This window comes from Larus michahellis, chromosome 8 (assembly GCF_964199755.1).
Source record: "Larus michahellis chromosome 8, bLarMic1.1, whole genome shotgun sequence".
Taxonomy (NCBI): domain Eukaryota; kingdom Metazoa; phylum Chordata; class Aves; order Charadriiformes; family Laridae; genus Larus; species Larus michahellis.
The window spans coordinates 50,695,500-50,714,562 of record NC_133903.1 but is presented as its reverse complement, the minus strand read 5'-3'; the positions used below and the strand labels follow the sequence as shown (position 1 = coordinate 50,714,562).

Here is a 19,063-nt window from a genome sequence, read left to right as displayed (position 1 = left end):
GGGCTGTATCGGTAATCAGCTGGGGGAGGAATGAGGTTAATCACCCCACTTACTGTTGGAAGGCTGGCTGGGGAGAATTGAGCTTATGGAACAGTCAGAATGGGACTGATAAAAGCAGGTCTCAGATAAAATACAGGTCTCTATCTCGAAGGAGGGAGTGCTTTATAGAAACAGGGTGATAACAATTATGTTTGTAGTACTTTCGCTGTTTAATCTAGTACTCCCTGGGGAAACGAAACTTATGAGACTGTTCTCTTTCCCTTTAGTTGTTCTTCTACACTCTTGTCTTTTGGACATTTCAGCCAGTCGGGACCAGATTTTAGAACATATTTGAAGTAATGGCAAAAGATTGTTGAGTTTCTGTATGTTTTCTGGAAAAAACATGCCTCGATAGAGGAGGGGTCTCTGCTGAGGGCAAAGCAGGAGGACGTTACGTTTCCTCTTGGGAAGTAGCTCAGAACCAGTCAGCGTGTATGTACCTTCAGCTACAGCACGTCTCCTCTGCTTGCCCAATGGGCTGTGATCAAGAATGTGACAGAGGAGCACAAAATTAACGTATAGGAAACCAGGTATATTCAGTTCTGCTGTTTATTAAAAAAGAAATGCTTTGCGAAAGAGCAACTCAGAATGCAAGAGCTCTCAGTTTAACTTGGCCTTCATCTTGGAAGAGGCCCTGTTATGGCAAAGTCTGACCCAAAATGCCTGCTTTTGAAGGAATTAAATACAGTTGAACAACTTGAGAGGAAGGAGTGGAAGGGCAAATGGGTAGAAATATCTTCTTGGAAGTGGCTTGTTATTTTCCTGTTTGGAAGTAAGTGTTACCCTGAGTTTTTTTGCAATTCAAATGCAGAATTTTCTAATGCTAGTCTGAGAGGAGGAGGAAGCAAAAGAAACTGGCAGAAAAGAAAGTGAAACTCGTTCCTTCCATTCGTGAGCCTAAAATTAATTCTACAGTAGTGAAATAGAAGCTGATTTTAAACATTTTTAATTTGATGATTGTAGGTATGTATAGGCTTAATGGTTTTCTAGAGTTTGAGATCAGATAGTATCTTGTCTGATCTTAAGCAGATGTACTTCAGCCATATAATTTTTCTACAAAGTGCCAGGAATTGAACTAGGTTTCAGAGGGGTAACTGGCACTGTACATTCAGAAAGCAAGGGAAACCAAGTCCCCTGTAACACCAGGATATTGAATAAATGAAAAATGCTGAAATGATTTAAACAAGTGAATCACACCCCAGCTTGCAGACGCAGGTGAAAAACTCTGGTTTTGTTGCCAGCCGCCTGGAAGAAAATTCTTCTTTGATTCCAGGTCTGGCAATTTGGTATGAGCCTGAGCTTGTGAATAAGAGATGTCATCCAGGTTTCTAGAAAGATGCCACCTCAGCACTGATTCACACCACTTTTGTGTTTTGTTTCTAAACATGTTGTTCTTCTCGAAGGCACTCCTTTCTCTCCTCCTATTTCCCTCTCTGCCTTCTCTCACATGTACATGGTCAGTATCTGCCGGAGGAGGAAGGATCTTTTTCAGACTGTCTCGGCTTTAGTCGTGGTCTCTTCTTTTGTTTTACATCTTAAATTTCATTGGTTGGTTTACTTTGCAGTTCTTTGTGAGATGGCTAGCTTGGTTACTATTGAGTATTGTACAGCAGTTTAGATTATTTTTTGTTTGCTAAATCATTTCATTCTTAAAGAGCAAAAGCAAAGAAAGAAAAAAGAAAAAAAATCCCGAAGTACAACAACATTATTATTACACTTGCATTTCAAATTCTGAATTTCATTGCGGAAATCTTAGCTTTTTTTTGTACAAAATATTCTTGTCTGAGGACATTTCATGACCTATCTTTATTCATATTTCTCAGGAATAAAGAATATATCTGTTCTTTAACCTTAACTACTTGCGTTATTACACTCACTCTCTTAATATGTAACATTATCACAGTACTCAATTTATTAGCTGGGTTATAAAGATAGTTTTTATTAGCAGTGTCCTTAGTTTTTTCCCCCCATCTCATTTGTACATTTGATTATAGCTTATATATTCTCTTTGAATATATAACTGTGTATTTTATTAAATGGATAACATCAAATCATTTGAGCTGTTGTGGATTATTATTTTTTTTTTAAACCTTCTTGCAAAATATGAATCTAACAATTTGATGCTTACACAAAGCAGAGCAAAATGAAGCCCCACTTTTCCTCCAATGCCAGAGTTTCATGGTAGCTTTAAGCTGGAAGCGGTGCCGAGAGAAGTTGTCCCCACCCTACTAGTTGTTTTTTATTACCAGCTCCTGCTCCTCCTCCTCCCTTGTGCCAGCTTTATGTTAAGCTGGATTGGTTTACTGGTTTTGTTCACTGCAGAACTGCCCAAGGGAGGGAGCAGCCCGAGGAGTGGGAGTAAGTAGCCGGGGTTGGAGAAAGGGTGTTATTGCTCCTGTCGGAGTTGATGCTGACCTATGCTGCTTTTCAGTGAGTGTGGAAGTGTGGCCTCGGTGTGTTCCAGTCCTGAGTTGAAGGGTGGTGTGGATGTCAGAAACAAACTGGAAATGAAAGCGGAACTGATGTGTGTGGGCTTTTTTTGTTGCTTTGTATTTTTTTTTTTACCCCTTTTCAGGTTGAGCAACTAAAACATAAGGAATAGTTTAGAATTTGAAAAATCCTACTGTCCTTTCTCTTCTGGTTACATAAAAAGACTCCTCAGTAGAGTACAGTTTAAAGATAGCAACTTCTTCTATGTAGCTAAAACATCTCACCAGTCTATGGAGCAGAGCTTTATATTGGTGGTCAGAGACTAGAATAATTTAGCCAACCTGTGGGGACCCTGGGCCCTTCTTATCACACTGAGGCTTGAGCAATGCTCGTATAGGTGGGCAGTAGTTCCTGCTGCCGGGCTAATAAGAATTGCTGTGGGGAAGACAGTGTCTGCAATCCAAAGGCAAATACTATTTAATTTTTTTGATTTTTGGTCTTTGACTTTTGGTCTAGAAATAAGAGCCAGGTGTAGTCAGTGTTTAATAGAAAAGAGTTGTAATAGTAGCTAAATATATTTGTGAGATAAAATACTTAGCTGTTGGAATTAATTTAGTAATACAGATTTTTTTTTTTCTTTTATATTTTAATGAAGACTGTGATGCTGACATTAACTTTGTGAAAATTCTTATGGGTTTCGGTTGGTTGGTTTTTTTAATTTTTCAAAGATAACATATATTTTCAATTATGTCAATAGAGGCTTAAGGTAACCATTTTTAGTATGTGCTTTGTGTCGTGAAGTATTTTCTGATTTGTGTCTCTTTAAAGTGAGAGAGAAGGTAACTACGTTGTATAGCCTAAAAAAGTATTACTGTCCTTTATACTGACAATATTCAGAAAGTTTTTTTTTTTAACCAGATGTTTTAATCTGATCATTCCTTCTGGTTCTTATTATTTAAGTACAAAGTACATTGTGATACTTCTAATAGTTGTAATTAATTGACTTTTCTGTTACTCCTTTTGTTCAGTAAATGATAAGCTATTTATTTTTATGGATTCTCTAAAACCCAGAAATTCCCATGGATCATGCTTTTATCTGCCAAATATGTAGGTAGACAGGAAGGAAAGAAACTGTCTATTCTCAAACTCTTATCTTGCTATAGTTTTATAAAATTTATTTTCTTCTGCCTGATACTTCATTCTCATAATTTTTTATTGCTATCTTGAGGTTATTTAAAAAAATAAAAAATAAATCCAAGTTCGTGTTACAGATTTCCCCCTTCATTTTCTGTATTAGTAAGAGTAATTCCTTACAGACCCACTTACTCATGCTTAGCTTCCCATTGGAAAAACAATCTTTGAGTTGTCTCCAACATAAAGCTCAGATGATATACCACCTAAAGGACTGAGGTTTAGATAAGTAAAGTTAATCTGCAGCTAAACAAAATACTATTTGTGGGGGTATTTGGCTAAGCAAAATCTTATTTAATTGATGGCAGTTAACTTATATGAGAATTGTATGTGTCAGAAATATGCATAAGTATCTATGGGTACAGGTGATAGGTCAGGTTTATTATTAGTACTTTGAACTATATCACTAAATACGTATTTTTTTTTTAATTCAGTTAATAAAATGGAGCTTGCTTGCTGGAAACTGAAGTAGTTTTCTTTAGTGGCTAATTTGAGTGGTCTGCTTATCGAGTGGTATTTTTTAGATGTGTTAAATTTTTTTTTATTTTTTTTTTCCAGTGTAGTTGCAGATATCTTGGTTCTTGGTTTTTTTCAGAAAGCCAAAAATAGGAAGGGAAGAAAAAAGCAAGCTGTTGGCAGGTTTATCACTGAGTGGTTTTTACCATGTTCTGCCATTTTTTGTCTCTTCATATCTCCTATTTTAAATAGAAGTCAAGATCATCAAAATTTTCATGAGTTACACTTCTAATACAGAAAGTATTATGAAAATTCACTTATACCTGTGGGGAGAACATCCTTCCTGTAATAGTTTGTAGTTACTTTAGAGAGGTTTATTTTAATGCATTGTCTAAGTAAAGCTTTGATATTTTTCCTTCAATATAAAAATGTCTGTCATTATTTCCTCAGTAGACAATCAGCTACGATCCTTGCCTGCACAGTGGATTTAAAATCAACTGCAAATTGCTGAAGAATTGCACTTAAGTGGTCTCAAGAGACAGGAGAAGCAGGTCTTCACTATAATGGAAGAGGCCAAGAGCTCAAAGAATGGAAATCATGACCCAAGGAAGTCTGTCCGTCTTGTCTGTGAGGAAGGCAAAGCAGTCAAAGTTACAAATAATCAAAATTATAAACATAATAGAAACGACAAATCCGTGAAGGATGTTGGGAGAAGTTCTCCAAGTGGGAATAGCAGCAAAAAAAGTAAACAAAATGATGTTTGTTCTGAAAAACAAGGAGAAAATAAATCATGCAAAGTAAATACTATTCCCGGAACTAAAGATACGGGGTCAAATGTTCAGGATCGAAGTCATGGAAAAGCAAAAAAATTTTCTAATTTATCAGCAGCAGTGGAAAACCTGAAACAGGCAAAAGCTCAACTGGTGGGAGAAAACTTTCCAGGCTCCCATGTTTCAGGGAATGGGGTCAGTATGGAAAGCTTAACAGCTACACAGAAAGGGAAACTGGTGTTGGAAAATCCACTGGGAATTCTTACTTTGAAGAGTGGTGTTGATCAAACTGGTGATCCTGGTAAGACTGCTTCAGATCAAAGAAAAATGGAACATAAACCTGATGACTTCAGTGAGTATTATTCAACACTACTTTATTCAATTTTCTTCTGGTAAAATTGTTAACAGTCTGAAATGGGCTTTGAAATGTTTCCATTTGCATATTTTTTTCCACATACGGTAAGTTGCTGATTGCATTTAGAGAGAACATGCTATTAATACAAGCATATTACTTAGAGAATAAGAGACTATGATAATAGCTGTCCTTTTTTCTCATGCCTAAGACCTAAACATCTTTGCAAGATACTTTGTGTGAGTTTCAGGAAATTTTGTGAATATAGTTTCTTAGGAGGGGGGGACCCTTTGTAATAATATTGCCACTTACAGAAATGCCAGTTATTGTTGCTTTTCAGAAAGATCAGTGGAAAAATCTGCAAGGAAAGTGGGGTTTTTTTATAGGTAGGGGGAAAATATTTACCTTCTTTTCTGTGTTTGTTGTGCTCTTTTTGTAACTAAAAATGCTTAAAATATGTTTTGGCAGATGGCTTTTCATTTTAGGGAGGCCTGGAATCCGTACCACCCATCAGTGGTTACCCTTATGAGTGTTCAATACTTATACATATTTTTCAATTTCGGAATTAAATCTATGGATCAGGTTTTGTCTCACTTCAGGTTTACTCATTAGTTCAGAATTTGAGACGCTTTTTCAAAATGCAGTTTTTTCTAATAGAAATGCTGTTTTAAGACAGTGTGCCAGTGCAGACCTCCTATTTGAAGTATTTCCCACTATTGCAACAGCTACAGCAGTTGCTTGTATGGAAATACTAAGAAATATTAAAGTGCAGATTTTTTTAGCTATCTTAATAAAATTTAACAGGAAAAACAAGTTGAAATGGCAGCATCCTATGATCAGTCAGCTCTTTGTAGACCACCATCATGTACTGTAGGGACCATCTGTCACTAAGAAACCAGGACTTGAAAACTTGCTCAGTTTTGATTCCTACCTAATCTGGGGGCACAGATCTCATTTGAAAGGAAAGAAAAAAGAAAACAAAACACAAATAACCCTCACTTTTGTTGATGTAAAAACTACTGGAATAATTTAAGATGTAGACGCTTGTACGAATTAGTGGACTATGAACAATTCATAGGCATCTGGAGGAACTGGCCTTTTGTAATTGACCTGCGTGTTTGTGAGTAGCCGCGTTCCAGAGCTCCGTGGCTGCTGGCCGTGGGTGGCAAGGTGTCGTGGTGTGTTCAGATGCAGCTCCAGCAGCCTTCAAAATCGAGGGCCTGAAATGCCTGATGACTGGCTCTGTAAGATCGTTTGGGTGAATGTCTTCAAGGCCATTCTGTGACTATTTCCTTAACAAAATGTATGGTGTAAAAAAACAAAAATAAAAAATTTAAGCCTAGTATTTCTATTTCTGTTACATCAGGATCTTGAGTACTCTGTTCTGCATAACAAAAACCCCCCTTCCTTGCCTTGAAGAACTTAGCAGAGACTGAAGACTGAAACACAAAGTGCATCTACCTTTTATTTTCTCTTTTTGATAACACTCTTAGTTGCAGACTAGTCTCTGAAGTCTCTCCAAAATATTGGTTAACATACTGGAAAGTTTCTAACATCTAAGGTGATTTTAGCCAGCCTTTGCACAAAAAACTAGAATGTAGCTTTAATTTGTGTCCAGCTCCTTAGCAAGAAGCTCTTAACTGCTCTGTACTTTCACTTTTTCTCTCCTTGAGTTACTCTGAAGAAAATTACTCTTTCTTTCTCTAGGTAAAATAAAGAATTCTGAATCAACTAAAGAACACACTTTGGAAGCTGATTATTTAGAAAACGCTGCTGTTATTGATGAATCTAATCTGACAGTTGAACAGCAACTAGGATTGAAACAAGCTGAAGAACGTCTGGAAAGAGATTATATCTCCCGACTTGAAAAAGTAGGTTGGTCAGATAAAAAAGAAAATGGGTGTCTTCTTTCATTATCTTCACCATATTTCTATTTGGGTGGTATTTCTACTAGAGCCTGCTGCCTCGCTTTGTTTCTTCTTTATAATGAAACACTGTAGGTGTTGTACTACTAGACATTATCCCTAGTAGTTGACTAGTCATTCATCATGGCCAGTGAGGGGGATTGAAAACTTAGTGTTCCTTTCGTGGCGCATGTAGCCTTTGTAGAACAGTATTTTTCTAATTCTGCAGACCAAGGGGTTTACAGTTCCATTACTTACCAAAGATTTTCTAGAAAGTCTGGTTACCTGGAAACTCAGAATACAGGATCAAAAGGAACCTTGTGCTATCTTCAGTATATTAGCCTTCTGACAGTCTGCATCACCTATATTGCAGTCGACTCCTTAAAAACGTTCGTCTAAACTGTTCTTAATATTATCTCCACAGAGACAAATTTCAAAGTCAGTATAGGTAACGCAGAAGCTTTTCTTAATGTCTAATGTAAGTGTCTCTTGCAGCCTTTTAATCCCTCATACGTTGTCCTAGGAAAATAAACATAACTTTATTACTTTTTTCAGCAACTTCCTACCTATTTGAATATCATTACCATTCCTGCAGTCTTGTCTTTCTTAGACTCAGTCTTTGTTCTTCGGTCTTAGGGGGTTTTTAATTACTGGTTTATTCTTGTTGCTTTCTGTAGGCATCCACCATGTAACTGGTATCCAAAATTGGACATGCAATTTCAGTTGAGGTCTTACATATAAAGAGGAAAGCTGATTTCTTCTGTCTGAAATATTGCATTTGTGTTTAGGATATCCGCTTTTTTGGCGGCAATAGGATGTTGGCTTGTAGTTTGACCAGCAACGTTCCCCATATCCTTTTCTTAAGAAATGTCCAATCAGGTGTTCCCAGCCCTGTATTTTCTGCAGTTAATAATGCTTAAGGAGGAATGATACTTTGTTTTTATTATTAATTTGCACTTTATTTATTCCATTTATCTACTTTGTTGTGATCACTGAATTTCTGTCATCTTACATCTTCTGTAACCTCTCCCAACTTGGTATCTTTCGCATTTGTAGTCAGCATTGCATTTCTATTGCATTTCCTAAGTTTTCAACAAAAATGCGAATGTTTCTGAACCCAGAAGGACCCCTGTTGAAAAATACTTGGCACATGCTTTTAGACTGGTGGTGAACCCGTCAAGGTATGCGTGCTCCGAGGACAGTTCCCGGAGCAGTTTTGCTTCCACCGTAGTGTTCTTTATTTAGATAGTATTTATGGTCTCCTTTTGAGACTGATACTATGACAAGTGACAAAAACTTCAAGATACAACATCTGCTGCTGCTTCTTCAAGCCCTATGGTTTTGTCTTTAAAAAAGCAACCCTAGTTAGTGCAATTTGTTTATAGCAGATCAGTTTGCCACCTATGACCTGTTTTTATGTGCTTATTAATAACTTAATTTAATACAGTATTTTTCTGGGTGCTAATTCTGACTGTTTGCTGATTCTTTGGCTCATCCTCTTTAGTCTTTTAAAGATATTCTTAAGATTCTCTTGCCTAGTGATCTGGAACCTTCCCATTCTCTGAGAGTTTTTAAAAATACAATTGGCTCTGAGATGGATTAGCTCCCTGAATATCCAAGCACAAATTTCATGAGGCCTGCCTTGTTTGGATGCATCTGTCTTACTCAAGTCTGTAGCTTGGTGTTTAACTAGATGATTAAAAAAGGCTTTACAACAAAGGCAAAATAAAAGGCATTACATGATTCAGTCTTTCTGGCAACTTCTGTTGGCATAATACTGCAGACCAGTATTGTAAAGAAATACCCATTTAAAAAAGAAATACTATTATTGCTGATATTCGTTCAGTTTTAGAAGAGTGGTAAAATATTTTTGGTCTGCTTCGGTCATCGGGTATCTAATACTTGAATCTTCCGAGCCAGACAAGTTTAACTGTCTATAAGTTGTTTTCCAAATGAATGTTTAATTTCATCTTGCTAGGTATCTGTCTCATAGGAAATAAGGGTGAAGAGAATTAGTAATAAAAGCATAATTATGATTTTAGAGCATGTTATTTTTAAGTGATATTTACCCTACAGTTGGAGGGTATCAGACCTTTTTTCCCCCCCCCCCCCCCCCCCCAAAACTAAGAGATTAGACTCAGTAAGTGGAAAAACTTGTCCAAATTTAGCAGTGGTTTAGATTTCCGTATAGTAAGTCAGATTTGTTTAACTGATCTGTAGTCCAACTTAGTGTCTTAAAATGGTGTTCTCTGTTCATTCATTGTTATGTCACTGTTCAAACATCTGGCGTTTTCAGTATATTTCTTAGGTTTAGCAAATACAGATGTATTAGAATTAGGATGAAAATGTGAAGTAGTTGTTTTTTTTCTCTCCCAGTTATAACTGATAGCAGTTATTGGAAAAATGCTAGCAAGTCTGGAGGAAACCTAAGGCTTTTTGTTGGGGCCCTCTTGTCTTTGCAGTGAGCACATCAAAAGGTTTCCAATCTCTATAGCTGTGTTTTATTAGATCAAGAAAGTACAACCGTAGGATGAGACAGATTAAAGTGGAATTATTTGCAAACAGCTCCTTGTCTTTGCAGCGGTGGTCCTTTCTGCCTTTTAGTCTAGTAGTTCTTAGTCGTTTCCTGGTTGAAGAAACTCTACAGTATCGCCTCTTGGACCCTAGGAAAATAGTGATTTCTGTCCCCCCGTCATCTCCTGAGGCTTGTCTGCTTCTTTCAAACTCTGGGGGTTTCCCCAGTAGCAGCTCTCCATTTGTGTACTCAAACTCTCCCAGCCTGTCTGTACAAAAAGGTGCTTGTTCAGCATATTTCTTCAATTCTGGGCATCCCAAATTATTCATCAAAATGGAATAATCTTACCCCTTGTTGGAGGATCCCACCTTATCCAGAGTACAGTTAGTCATTAGTAAGTCAGAAACTGGCTATCTTCGTCCTTGTTGGCCAGCCGCCTCCTTTTTAATGGAAGAAAAAATGCAGTACTTGCACAGTACGCTGCGAATATGCTAGCCAAACAACAACACCATCTGTCATAACATGTATACTAGATAATATGATGAATACTTCCCATTTTCTCATCAGAGAAAGGAGGATAGATGCTGAGATTTAATAAATCCATAGTTATTAAAAGCTTGAGCCGACAAGGGAATGGCATACTGGCCTTTAGGTCAGCCTTAAGAGGCATAAACTCTTCAGTCTTAATCTTGCCTCGCTAAAATTTACTGAGAAGTGTAATATTCAAGTCATCTCACTTCCTTTTCTTGCTTTCCCCACTTGTGATATGGGTAAAAATCCATTTCCACTGTGTTTTTTGAAGATTACTTAATGTTTGCAAAGCACCTTGACATTACAAGTGTTACATAATTGTTAAATACAATTTATTATTCAAAGAATTGAGTTTTTCAGACACTATTGGCAGAAACATTTTCTTTTAATCTATGGCCATTTTTCCTCAGCGCTCCCCAGAATACACCAACTGTCAGTATCTATGCAAGCTCTGCTTAGTTCACATTGAAAATATCCAGGGAGCTCACAAGCATATTAAAGAAAAACGTCATAAGAAAAATATAATGGTAAGTTAACAAATACAATTTTGACTGTTTTTTTTTTAATTCCTTTTTTTTTTTAAGATTTTTTTTTTTTGTTATGTGGTATGTTTTCTTTGGTCATCTTCATTTACGTGAGAGTTTGCTGAGATCCACAAATTTCTGTTGCTTGTTTTCTGTTTGAGAGGAAGGGCTTGATGATCTGTCCAGGCAGAGAGGAAAGAATGTTTTTGGTTGTTGCTTCTGAATGAGTGTCTCTGGGTAGTGGGCAGTTCATCATACTTTTAGTAACAGAATGCAAGGTAACTTAGGTGAGAAACGTATTTAGTTTTTCTGTTTCTTCCAAAAAGAATATTGTTGGGAGCAGGGACTGGAGGTGGGGCTGGGGATGTTGGTTTTCTGGTTTCTCTTTTGTCTGCCTCGTGAAGTTTTTATCTACATCTTTTCTGTGATGGCTGAGTGGAGTGGATAGTATGTCTAGACTGAAAAAAGAGAGTTAAAGTAGTGAGGGATTCAGTTCCTGAGTCAGTCATCATCTCCCTGGGTTTATGTATCTGTTTAATATGAAAAACAGTTCTAAGACTTTCAAAGAGATAAACAGTTTCCTTATCAGATACCATGCTGTTACTATTTGCTTTGCTTTAAAGAACTGTTACAAGCATGATATCCAATAAAAGGCACACAGATTGTCTTGCTAACCCGTTTTTGTAAATGCTCACGAAAAGCTACAAATTCCCCAGTATTGTGAGTCAGATTTTGTGATTCAGATGGCTAAAATTACTCTTCCTACAGCCATTCCCCAAAATTCAGTCACTTACTTCTGTTGCCGTGTTTGTAATTTCTGTTTGTAATTGACACTGTTAATTCTATCGTATATGCAAGTCATCACCTGGAAAACTCTGAATGCCATAAATCCGTTACATCTCAGAAAGTAGCATTTTTATATAATGTTCAGTTATTATTTGTAAAGGATTCTGGTTCTCTTGCTGTCTGCTAAGTTGCCTCATGGAATAAAAATGTAATAAATCAGCCAACAAACCAGCCCCGTGTTTGATATGGAAGCACATTCGTACCACGCTCTTCATCTGAGCATGGAGAGAAGAGTTGAGGAATGAGGTTTCTTTACCACTGAATGGAAATGTTAGAGGACATGGAGCGGTTTCAGTTTTTAACACTTGTCTTCAGATAGCTTTATGTTGTGTGCCACATTACAGTGATAAGAGCTATGTAACTGTTTAAATGTTACTTCATAAAATATACCTATTTACAGCTGTAACTATGAGAGATGTGACTATCAAATAAGCTTAGTAGCACCTGCGGCTTCCCCACTCAAGAAAAACGCTAAAGCAGTGACATTAAAAAACCACAGCCCTTAAAAAGGTGCATATTCTTTCTTAGTCTAAATTTGTTGAAATAAGAACAGAAGAGTTAAGAGATGCAGCCTAGAACTAACCAAACATTTTCATACTGGACTCTGTTTTCTTAGTTCAGAATTATTTTCCGGTTGTTGTTTATTTCTGTTGTCAGTCACATATTTCATTTAGTTGATGAATTCATGAAACAAGTGATTGTCATACTTTGAAATGACTTAATGTGTCTGATGTATTTCTTGCTGTTGGATTTAATTGGTAATAACTTGATGCACTAAAAATAGCACTTTCTGGCACCAGCTGTTTAGCATGGGACTCAACTTACCAACATTTCTTGGAGATGGGAATACTTTTTCTGCCTCTCATACCTTTCCTTCAAGTATAATCCACTCTGAAAAATGTGTGACTCGAGAAGAACTTTTTCAGCTCAGTTACTTTTATTATGTAGGAACAATTACAGCTTTTCATTTCCTTGGATGAATTCTGTTTCAGAACTGTCAGAAAATGTGGTTCAGGAATGTAACACAGCAGATTTCCTCCCCAGTTGCCAGCTGTGAAACAACGTGTTCTCTTTTAAACACTGAGCATCTACTGACATTTCTGTGAGCCGTACTGGTACATTTGCCATTAGACTGGACAGAGTACGTACCTTTGAAGGCGTTTGGTCAGGACAACCCGTAAATACAGGAACACAAACAGCACGTTCTAATATCATGCAATAGTATGAGATAACCTTTTTCTTTTAAAATATCAGTTTTTGCTTTTATCATCCAACAATTATTCAGGAAAAACAAGAAGAAAATGAGCTGCGTGCCCTCCCACCCCCCTCTTCTGCACAGTTGGCTGCTCTGAGTTTTACGCTCATTGAGGCAGCAAATGAACAAGGCATATCAGATGATGACTTCAGAATTCGTCAAGAAATTGTAAACGAGATGGAGAAAATTATTCAACAGCCCTTACCAGGTATTCATAGTAATTCTCCATTTTCTTTAGCTGAAAATTCTTAATTTTTACACATATTTTGATACCTTCATTAATAGTGAATTAATGCATTTGGGGTTAAATTATCTTTATGTTGTACAAAATTAATATGTACAGGCATTTTAATACAGACTAGCAGTTGATTTAAAAGGAGCTAACAAACCTACAAAAAGAGAAAAATAGGATTGTGCTTATTTTTATTCTTTCTGGTATGTGTTTATTGAAGCTCTTGGTCCTCTTTAAAGTGATGATTTCTGATGAAGACTGGAAATTTCCAGGACACGAAATATTTCCTTCCTGGTCATGTTTAAGGCCTCAGCCACTGAGGACCTCTCTCAGGCTCTAGGTCCTACAAACCTTTCCACCTATACCTTACCTTGCATTACTGAGTATCTGTGGCTGTTACAGTAGAGATTTTTTTTTTCCCAACTACATTTAATTAAACGAATATAAATGTAGCAGGAGGGAAAATGAGGAGGAGTTTGAAATGTATTTTTTTTCCCTACCAGTCATTCAGTTGTTTATAACACCTATCATGGTAGGTGAAAGTTGCACGAGGCAATTTTTTTTTTTTTTTAAAGCATAGTTTTAGGTAAAAAAAGAATTAGACCTCAGCTATAAGTGATTTTGGTAAGAATATGAGAATTTTCAGTACTTAATTGTGATCTGAAATATCTGCAGGTACTAATCAGTAACTGTTCATTAAAACAAGTCATTAAATTCAACAAGGGTTATTGTTTAACAAGTATTTCTTGTCATGTGTATTAGAATTAATGGGTCCTAAAATGGGGAGAGGTGTACTTTGAGTAAACTATAGCTTCCCAAAGTCTCTTGAATTGTCTTAAATAGGTCAAAATACTACATTTACTAAACCACGTATGAATATCATACCTTACCTGTGTTTTTCTTGATTGAGTGCTTTATGTTGATGAAAAATAATAATTTAAAAAAAGTCTGAGTAGGTTAAATGGTTAGTCCCATTTATTTGCTTCAGTGGGTGAATAAAGTTCAGTGCATTAATGAAGTTTGTAAAAATTGTCTGAATAAGTTGAATGGTAGTCTTCCTCCCCCTCCCCTTCAGAAGTACAGTATGGTACTTCAACAGAACATGTTAAATATTCAAATCCAATTTATCCTACTGTTGGAAAATAATATAAATAATATAACAGTAAGATAACCTTTGACATTTGCTTCTTTGCATTGATTTCCTATCATCTCCTATAGTTAATATACTAGGAGTTTGAAAGTTGATTTTTGGAGCTACAGTAGTATTGATAACAACGGTTTGGTTTTCAGTGAATCTGAACAGAAGAAAGTATTAATCTCATTGACAAAAAAGTTTTCATTCTTTTAATTTCATCTATATTGAAATTGATTGATATTCTGTACTGTCCTTTTATTTTAGAAATACGTTCTTCTTTCCCTTTGCTCTATAAAAATACTGTAGTAAGAAAGATTTGCTGTAGAATGATTGGCTTTAGTTTTAGGAGCTGTATTAAATATATGCTTAAACATAAGGTGCTGAATAGAATAGGGCCTTGTAGGGCGGAGGTTTGCTAATTCGTTTGCTCTATAACATTGCCATATGTGGCTCCTAGTCCAAATTTGTGTTCTGACATGCTATTGAGTTTTCCACTGATAGTATATTAGTGTAAGACAAAGCAGAGGAAATTATTACTTTTACATGAATACTCATGAAAATTACTGTTGCAGTGTTACTCGGCTGGCTGACTTGTTTGGACTGTTGAGCTGATGTGGAAGTGTATAGTAGTCCAGGGGGAGTCTGTAGTAGTAAATGACAATTTTTTTATTCCACTTTTCAAAACCCACTATGTTTTAGTGAATGTATTTTCCTAAATGGTAAATTAGGAAAAAAAAAAAAATCAATGCATGATGTAGAAAACATGGGATGTTCTGGCATGATTTTCTCTTGAGCTTGCATTAGAACTACGCAAAAATTCTTACTACTATGAAAAGCCATTACGCTGTAAGTAATTACACTGTAGTATTATTGTTGTTATTATTTACCATACAGAAATTCTGGGCTAGTTTCTAAGTAGTGAAAAATAGAGAAAGTTTTGTTTGAAGCTGTGTATGTGTAAGATTTATTTTCTCTTTTAAGAGTTATTTTGCTGTGGTTCTGTTTGAGAAAGTTTGGACAGAACACAAATAAAGGTACTAAGAAAAAATACAAGAAACCCCCTGTTCGCCGTGAGGCTGGTTGAACACTGGCAGAGGTTGCCTGGAGAGACTGGGGACTCTCCATCCTTGAAGATTTTCAAGACTCAACTGGACACAGTTGTGGGCAACCTGCTGTAGGTGACGCTGCTTGAGCAGGGTGTTGCGTTTGGAAGGGATTGAGAATAGTCTCAATTTTCAGCTGACATAAATATGCCAGACCCTAATATATATTACAGGAAAGTTTTCATCTACAAAAGTTATATCATGAAGTGGGTTAAATTCATGTTCATCGAGTGGAATGACATTTCTCATGATATTCTTAGTTACTTTCTAATTAGTTTATATCTGTTGTACATCTGTACAGGTAAGGAACTGTATTAACTATAAAACCAGTTACTAAATGGTTAATATACTTTGTGTCTTGGATTATATTGAAGTTACGTTTTAAGTGTATGTTTCATAGTGTATAGGAACTTGCTAATGTAATTAACAGATTGTAGGACATATAAAATTTTTTTGTGGCGAAAGTGTATGAGGCAACACAGAATTTTATAATTGGCTAACTGCAATGAAATCAAGCTGTAGTTAACAAAAGCTGTTAATTAAAATCCCGCACTGAGATGGTGACAGTTATTAATATTCTGTATTTAATTTTATATTAAGAACAAACAAAACTAAAGCTGCATTGCAAAAATACTTTAAAACACCTTGAAAATTTTTGACATTTGGTAATTTCCTGTGCAGCCTGCTCTAGATGACCCTGCTCTGGCAGCGGGGTTGGACCAGATGATCTCCAGAGGTCCCTTCCAACCCTTGCCATTCTGTAATTCTGTGATTCTGTAATTTTACTATTTGAATTATCCGTTTTCCTGTGATGTTGTGTTATGGAAATGACTAGCCTTCACAGGAGTGAGAAAGTGGTTCACTATTCATTAATTTGGGAATATCACTTGGGAGGTACAGTATCTAAAGCAAGGTGTGTGTCATCCATTGAAGAATAATTTATTTACTAGCTGTTAAATAATTATGCCTCTCTCTCTTCCAGACTGTTCACTGAGGATGTATGGCTCCTGTTTAACTAGATTTGCTTTTAAGACCAGTGATGTTAACATTGATATAAAATTCCCCCCTAAGGTGCGTAGATATTATCTTGTATTAACTAAGAATGTTTCTTAACTCAAGTCCATCAACATTTATTTCTACTCCATTGCCTTTGTCTTCTCTTGGGGCATACAGTGTTAGAATAGCACAAAACATATAATTCAGGCGTGCTGTGAATCAAGTGGATAAAGTTTTCATTGCTTATTAGATAACTTTAAGTTTGTTTATTTGGACAATCTTATGCTAGCTTTTTTTTTTTTTTAATGTTTTGAGTAAGCATTGAAGCAATAGGAAAATAGTTGGCTCTGGATAATTGTGCTTTTATGTGCTTGTAATTCAGACAATAAAATCTTGTAGGTCTTTGTTTCTCCACCCCCCCCCCCCCCCCCCCCCCCAAGGGGCTAAATGTGACAATTTTCCTTTTATGTTTTAGTCACTTGCAATTAGATGTCACATCCCAGTTTACTGTGGTACAAAATTCCTGCAGAAACTTAACCTTTAAACATTGAAGTTGTTGGTTTGTGTTTAGTATGTGGTATTAGCAGCACGTTCCTGCTAGAGGCACAACTGCTGAACTTGCTCTTTTTTTGTGTTCCAAAACCACACACTTTTATAAGTGTTCCAGTGGAGTTCAAGATACCTGTTTTTGGGTACATACTTACACATAACATTTTGAAATTATACTGCCGTTAGGACGCAAAAGATTCCCTTTTTTAGGATGCAAAAAATGCCCTTTTTCAAACAATTGAATGTGGAGTGTACCATGTCACTCTTTCACAAAGGCTCAAAGGTGGTCCTGCATTTTAGATTTCTTTGAACTATTTACAGCTTACCTTTGAAACACCACTTGAATTGATTTCTGGGGAGAAAAGAAAACACATTTAAAAATTGTAAGCTTTAAAAACCCTTGGGAAAGTTCTGACATTAAATTCTTTACTGTGGTGTATTTCTAGTGGCATATGTTGACATTGAAATTGTTGAATATATGGCAAGTATTTTGTTTTAACTTTATGGAGTCTGTTAATACAGAACTAGAACAGAAGTATTAACTGAAAAAGCTGTATGCTAAAAGAAAGCTGGCTGATATGTTTACTAGTACCTGTTCTCATGGTGCAGATACAGAACTTTTTCATTAATACTGACACATGATTTCACTTTTGTGAAAGAACATAGTGTTACTAGTTGTGCAACCTAAGTAGTTTTAAATGAACTGTTAAATAAAATAGGTTAGTCTGAATAATGTAATGTGCTCTAATTCTGTCGTTTTAGATGACTCAACCAGATGTTCTGATACAGGTGCTTGAAATCTTGAAGAACAGTGGTGAGTTTTAGTTGGATCTCATTTCTATTTAATTAACATTCCAACTGCTGTTCAGTTTTTTTAATGCTTAATTTTTCTGTAAACTTACAAAAATGGATTAGTTTTCAACCAAAGTATCTGAGCTGGTTTTATGAATGTGATTTTCATAAATATTGGTGCTTGTGTAAATGAGAGATGAGAACCTGCAGCTGGAGAATGGCAGCCCAGGAAGTCCAGTTCAGATTGCCAGAAGTTACAGTAGTAGTGTTAGATACCAGGTGAAAAAGTATTTAACTTTGTAGGAGAAATTGCAAGCAGCAAACCCAGCAGCCACTTTTCCACTTGCATATGAAGATCAGGGAGAACTATTACAAGTTCCTTGATCTGTTGGGAAGACATCTAACCCTGTAATCCACACATCTTGAACCAAGTGATGCAAGTAGCATTGCGGTTTTGATCCTTTAGGAAATTTTGGTAGGTCACCTCCATAAGTGGTTCTCAGACTATCCTGATGGTTTGTCAGAGATTCAACCTTGTGTCTTTCAAGTGTTGTAAAGACAAAAATTTCTAGAAGAGGTGCCAGCCCAGTTTCCTCACACGGGTTTTTCTTTTTTTTCCTGCTAGCTGTGTGATGCTGGTGGTGAGCATCAAAAGTAATAAGAAAATACTGCTTAGTGGTTAGCTGCACAGCACTTCATTTGAGTTGTTCTGTAAAAGCATGGTATAAATGTAATAGTTTTAAAGACACAGTTGGGGAAATTGTGAAAGATGTTGATACATAATGTTTTTTTTCCTCCTTGCTTAGCTGTCTACTCAGATGTGGAGTCAGATTTCCATGCCAAAGTTCCTGTTGTCTTTTGCAAAGATGTTAAAAGGTACATGTCACTGAAAAGGATTTTTAATGAGATACGAATTTCTACTGTGCTTGTTCATAACAGCTGCTTGCCTGCACTCCTGACGAGAAGTATTACCGTAACATTTAGCTAACATTCATGTTAAAGGAGAATTGCTCATACACAAAAATAAAATCTAGAAGGAAAGCTTAGCTTTGTTTTTGAGCTTCATAGAGCTCATTAGTTATAGGAGTCTGAAAATACCAGTTCTACTTTTAGTTAAATAGGGGAAAAGTGAAATGTTTTTCAGTTGATATTTAAAATTTCTGCCATCAGTTTAATCCAAGACTTTAAAAACATTTTATAAAGATACACATTACCAGTAAGGACACATCGTCTGACAGTTCCAGTGAATTCCTAAGTAGCAGTAACCTGCAAAATGAAACAGGCTTACTGTATGATGCCCACATTGCTTTGACTGGCTAGAGGTACGTGATTGAAACTCTGGGGAAGTAAATGCAGCAAGGGTGGGCATATCTTTTCCTGTGTTTGTAGATCATGCAAATGCCTTCTAAGTACTAAGAGAACAGAAATAATTATTCTGAGAGG

The 19,063-nt window shown here is 36.3% G+C and overlaps 1 protein-coding gene across 8 annotated transcripts in view; it reads left to right on the top strand.

The window, feature by feature from the left end:
- The window catches only part of TUT4 (terminal uridylyl transferase 4), a 48,089-nt gene that overhangs the window by 4,244 nt on the left and 24,782 nt on the right, over positions 1 to 19,063 (top strand). For 5 of the 8 annotated variants that reach the window (XR_012588835.1, XM_074598698.1, XM_074598699.1 and 2 more), the window contains 7 exons: positions 4,567 to 5,238; positions 6,946 to 7,109; positions 10,599 to 10,715; positions 12,844 to 13,021; positions 16,266 to 16,354; positions 17,591 to 17,642; positions 18,427 to 18,496. Coding sequence is in view for 7 of the 8 variants with exons in the window: in XM_074598698.1 (XP_074454799.1) it covers positions 4,680 to 5,238; positions 6,946 to 7,109; positions 10,599 to 10,715; positions 12,844 to 13,021; positions 16,266 to 16,354; positions 17,591 to 17,642; positions 18,427 to 18,496 (1,229 nt within the window). In the remaining variant the exon portion in view is untranslated. Of the gene's footprint in view, positions 1 to 4,564; positions 5,239 to 6,945; positions 7,110 to 10,598; positions 10,716 to 12,843; positions 13,022 to 16,265; positions 16,355 to 17,590; positions 17,643 to 18,426; positions 18,497 to 19,063 lie in introns of those variants that run through there. The other 3 variants (XM_074598701.1, XM_074598702.1, XM_074598703.1) reach the window with 2 other exon arrangements.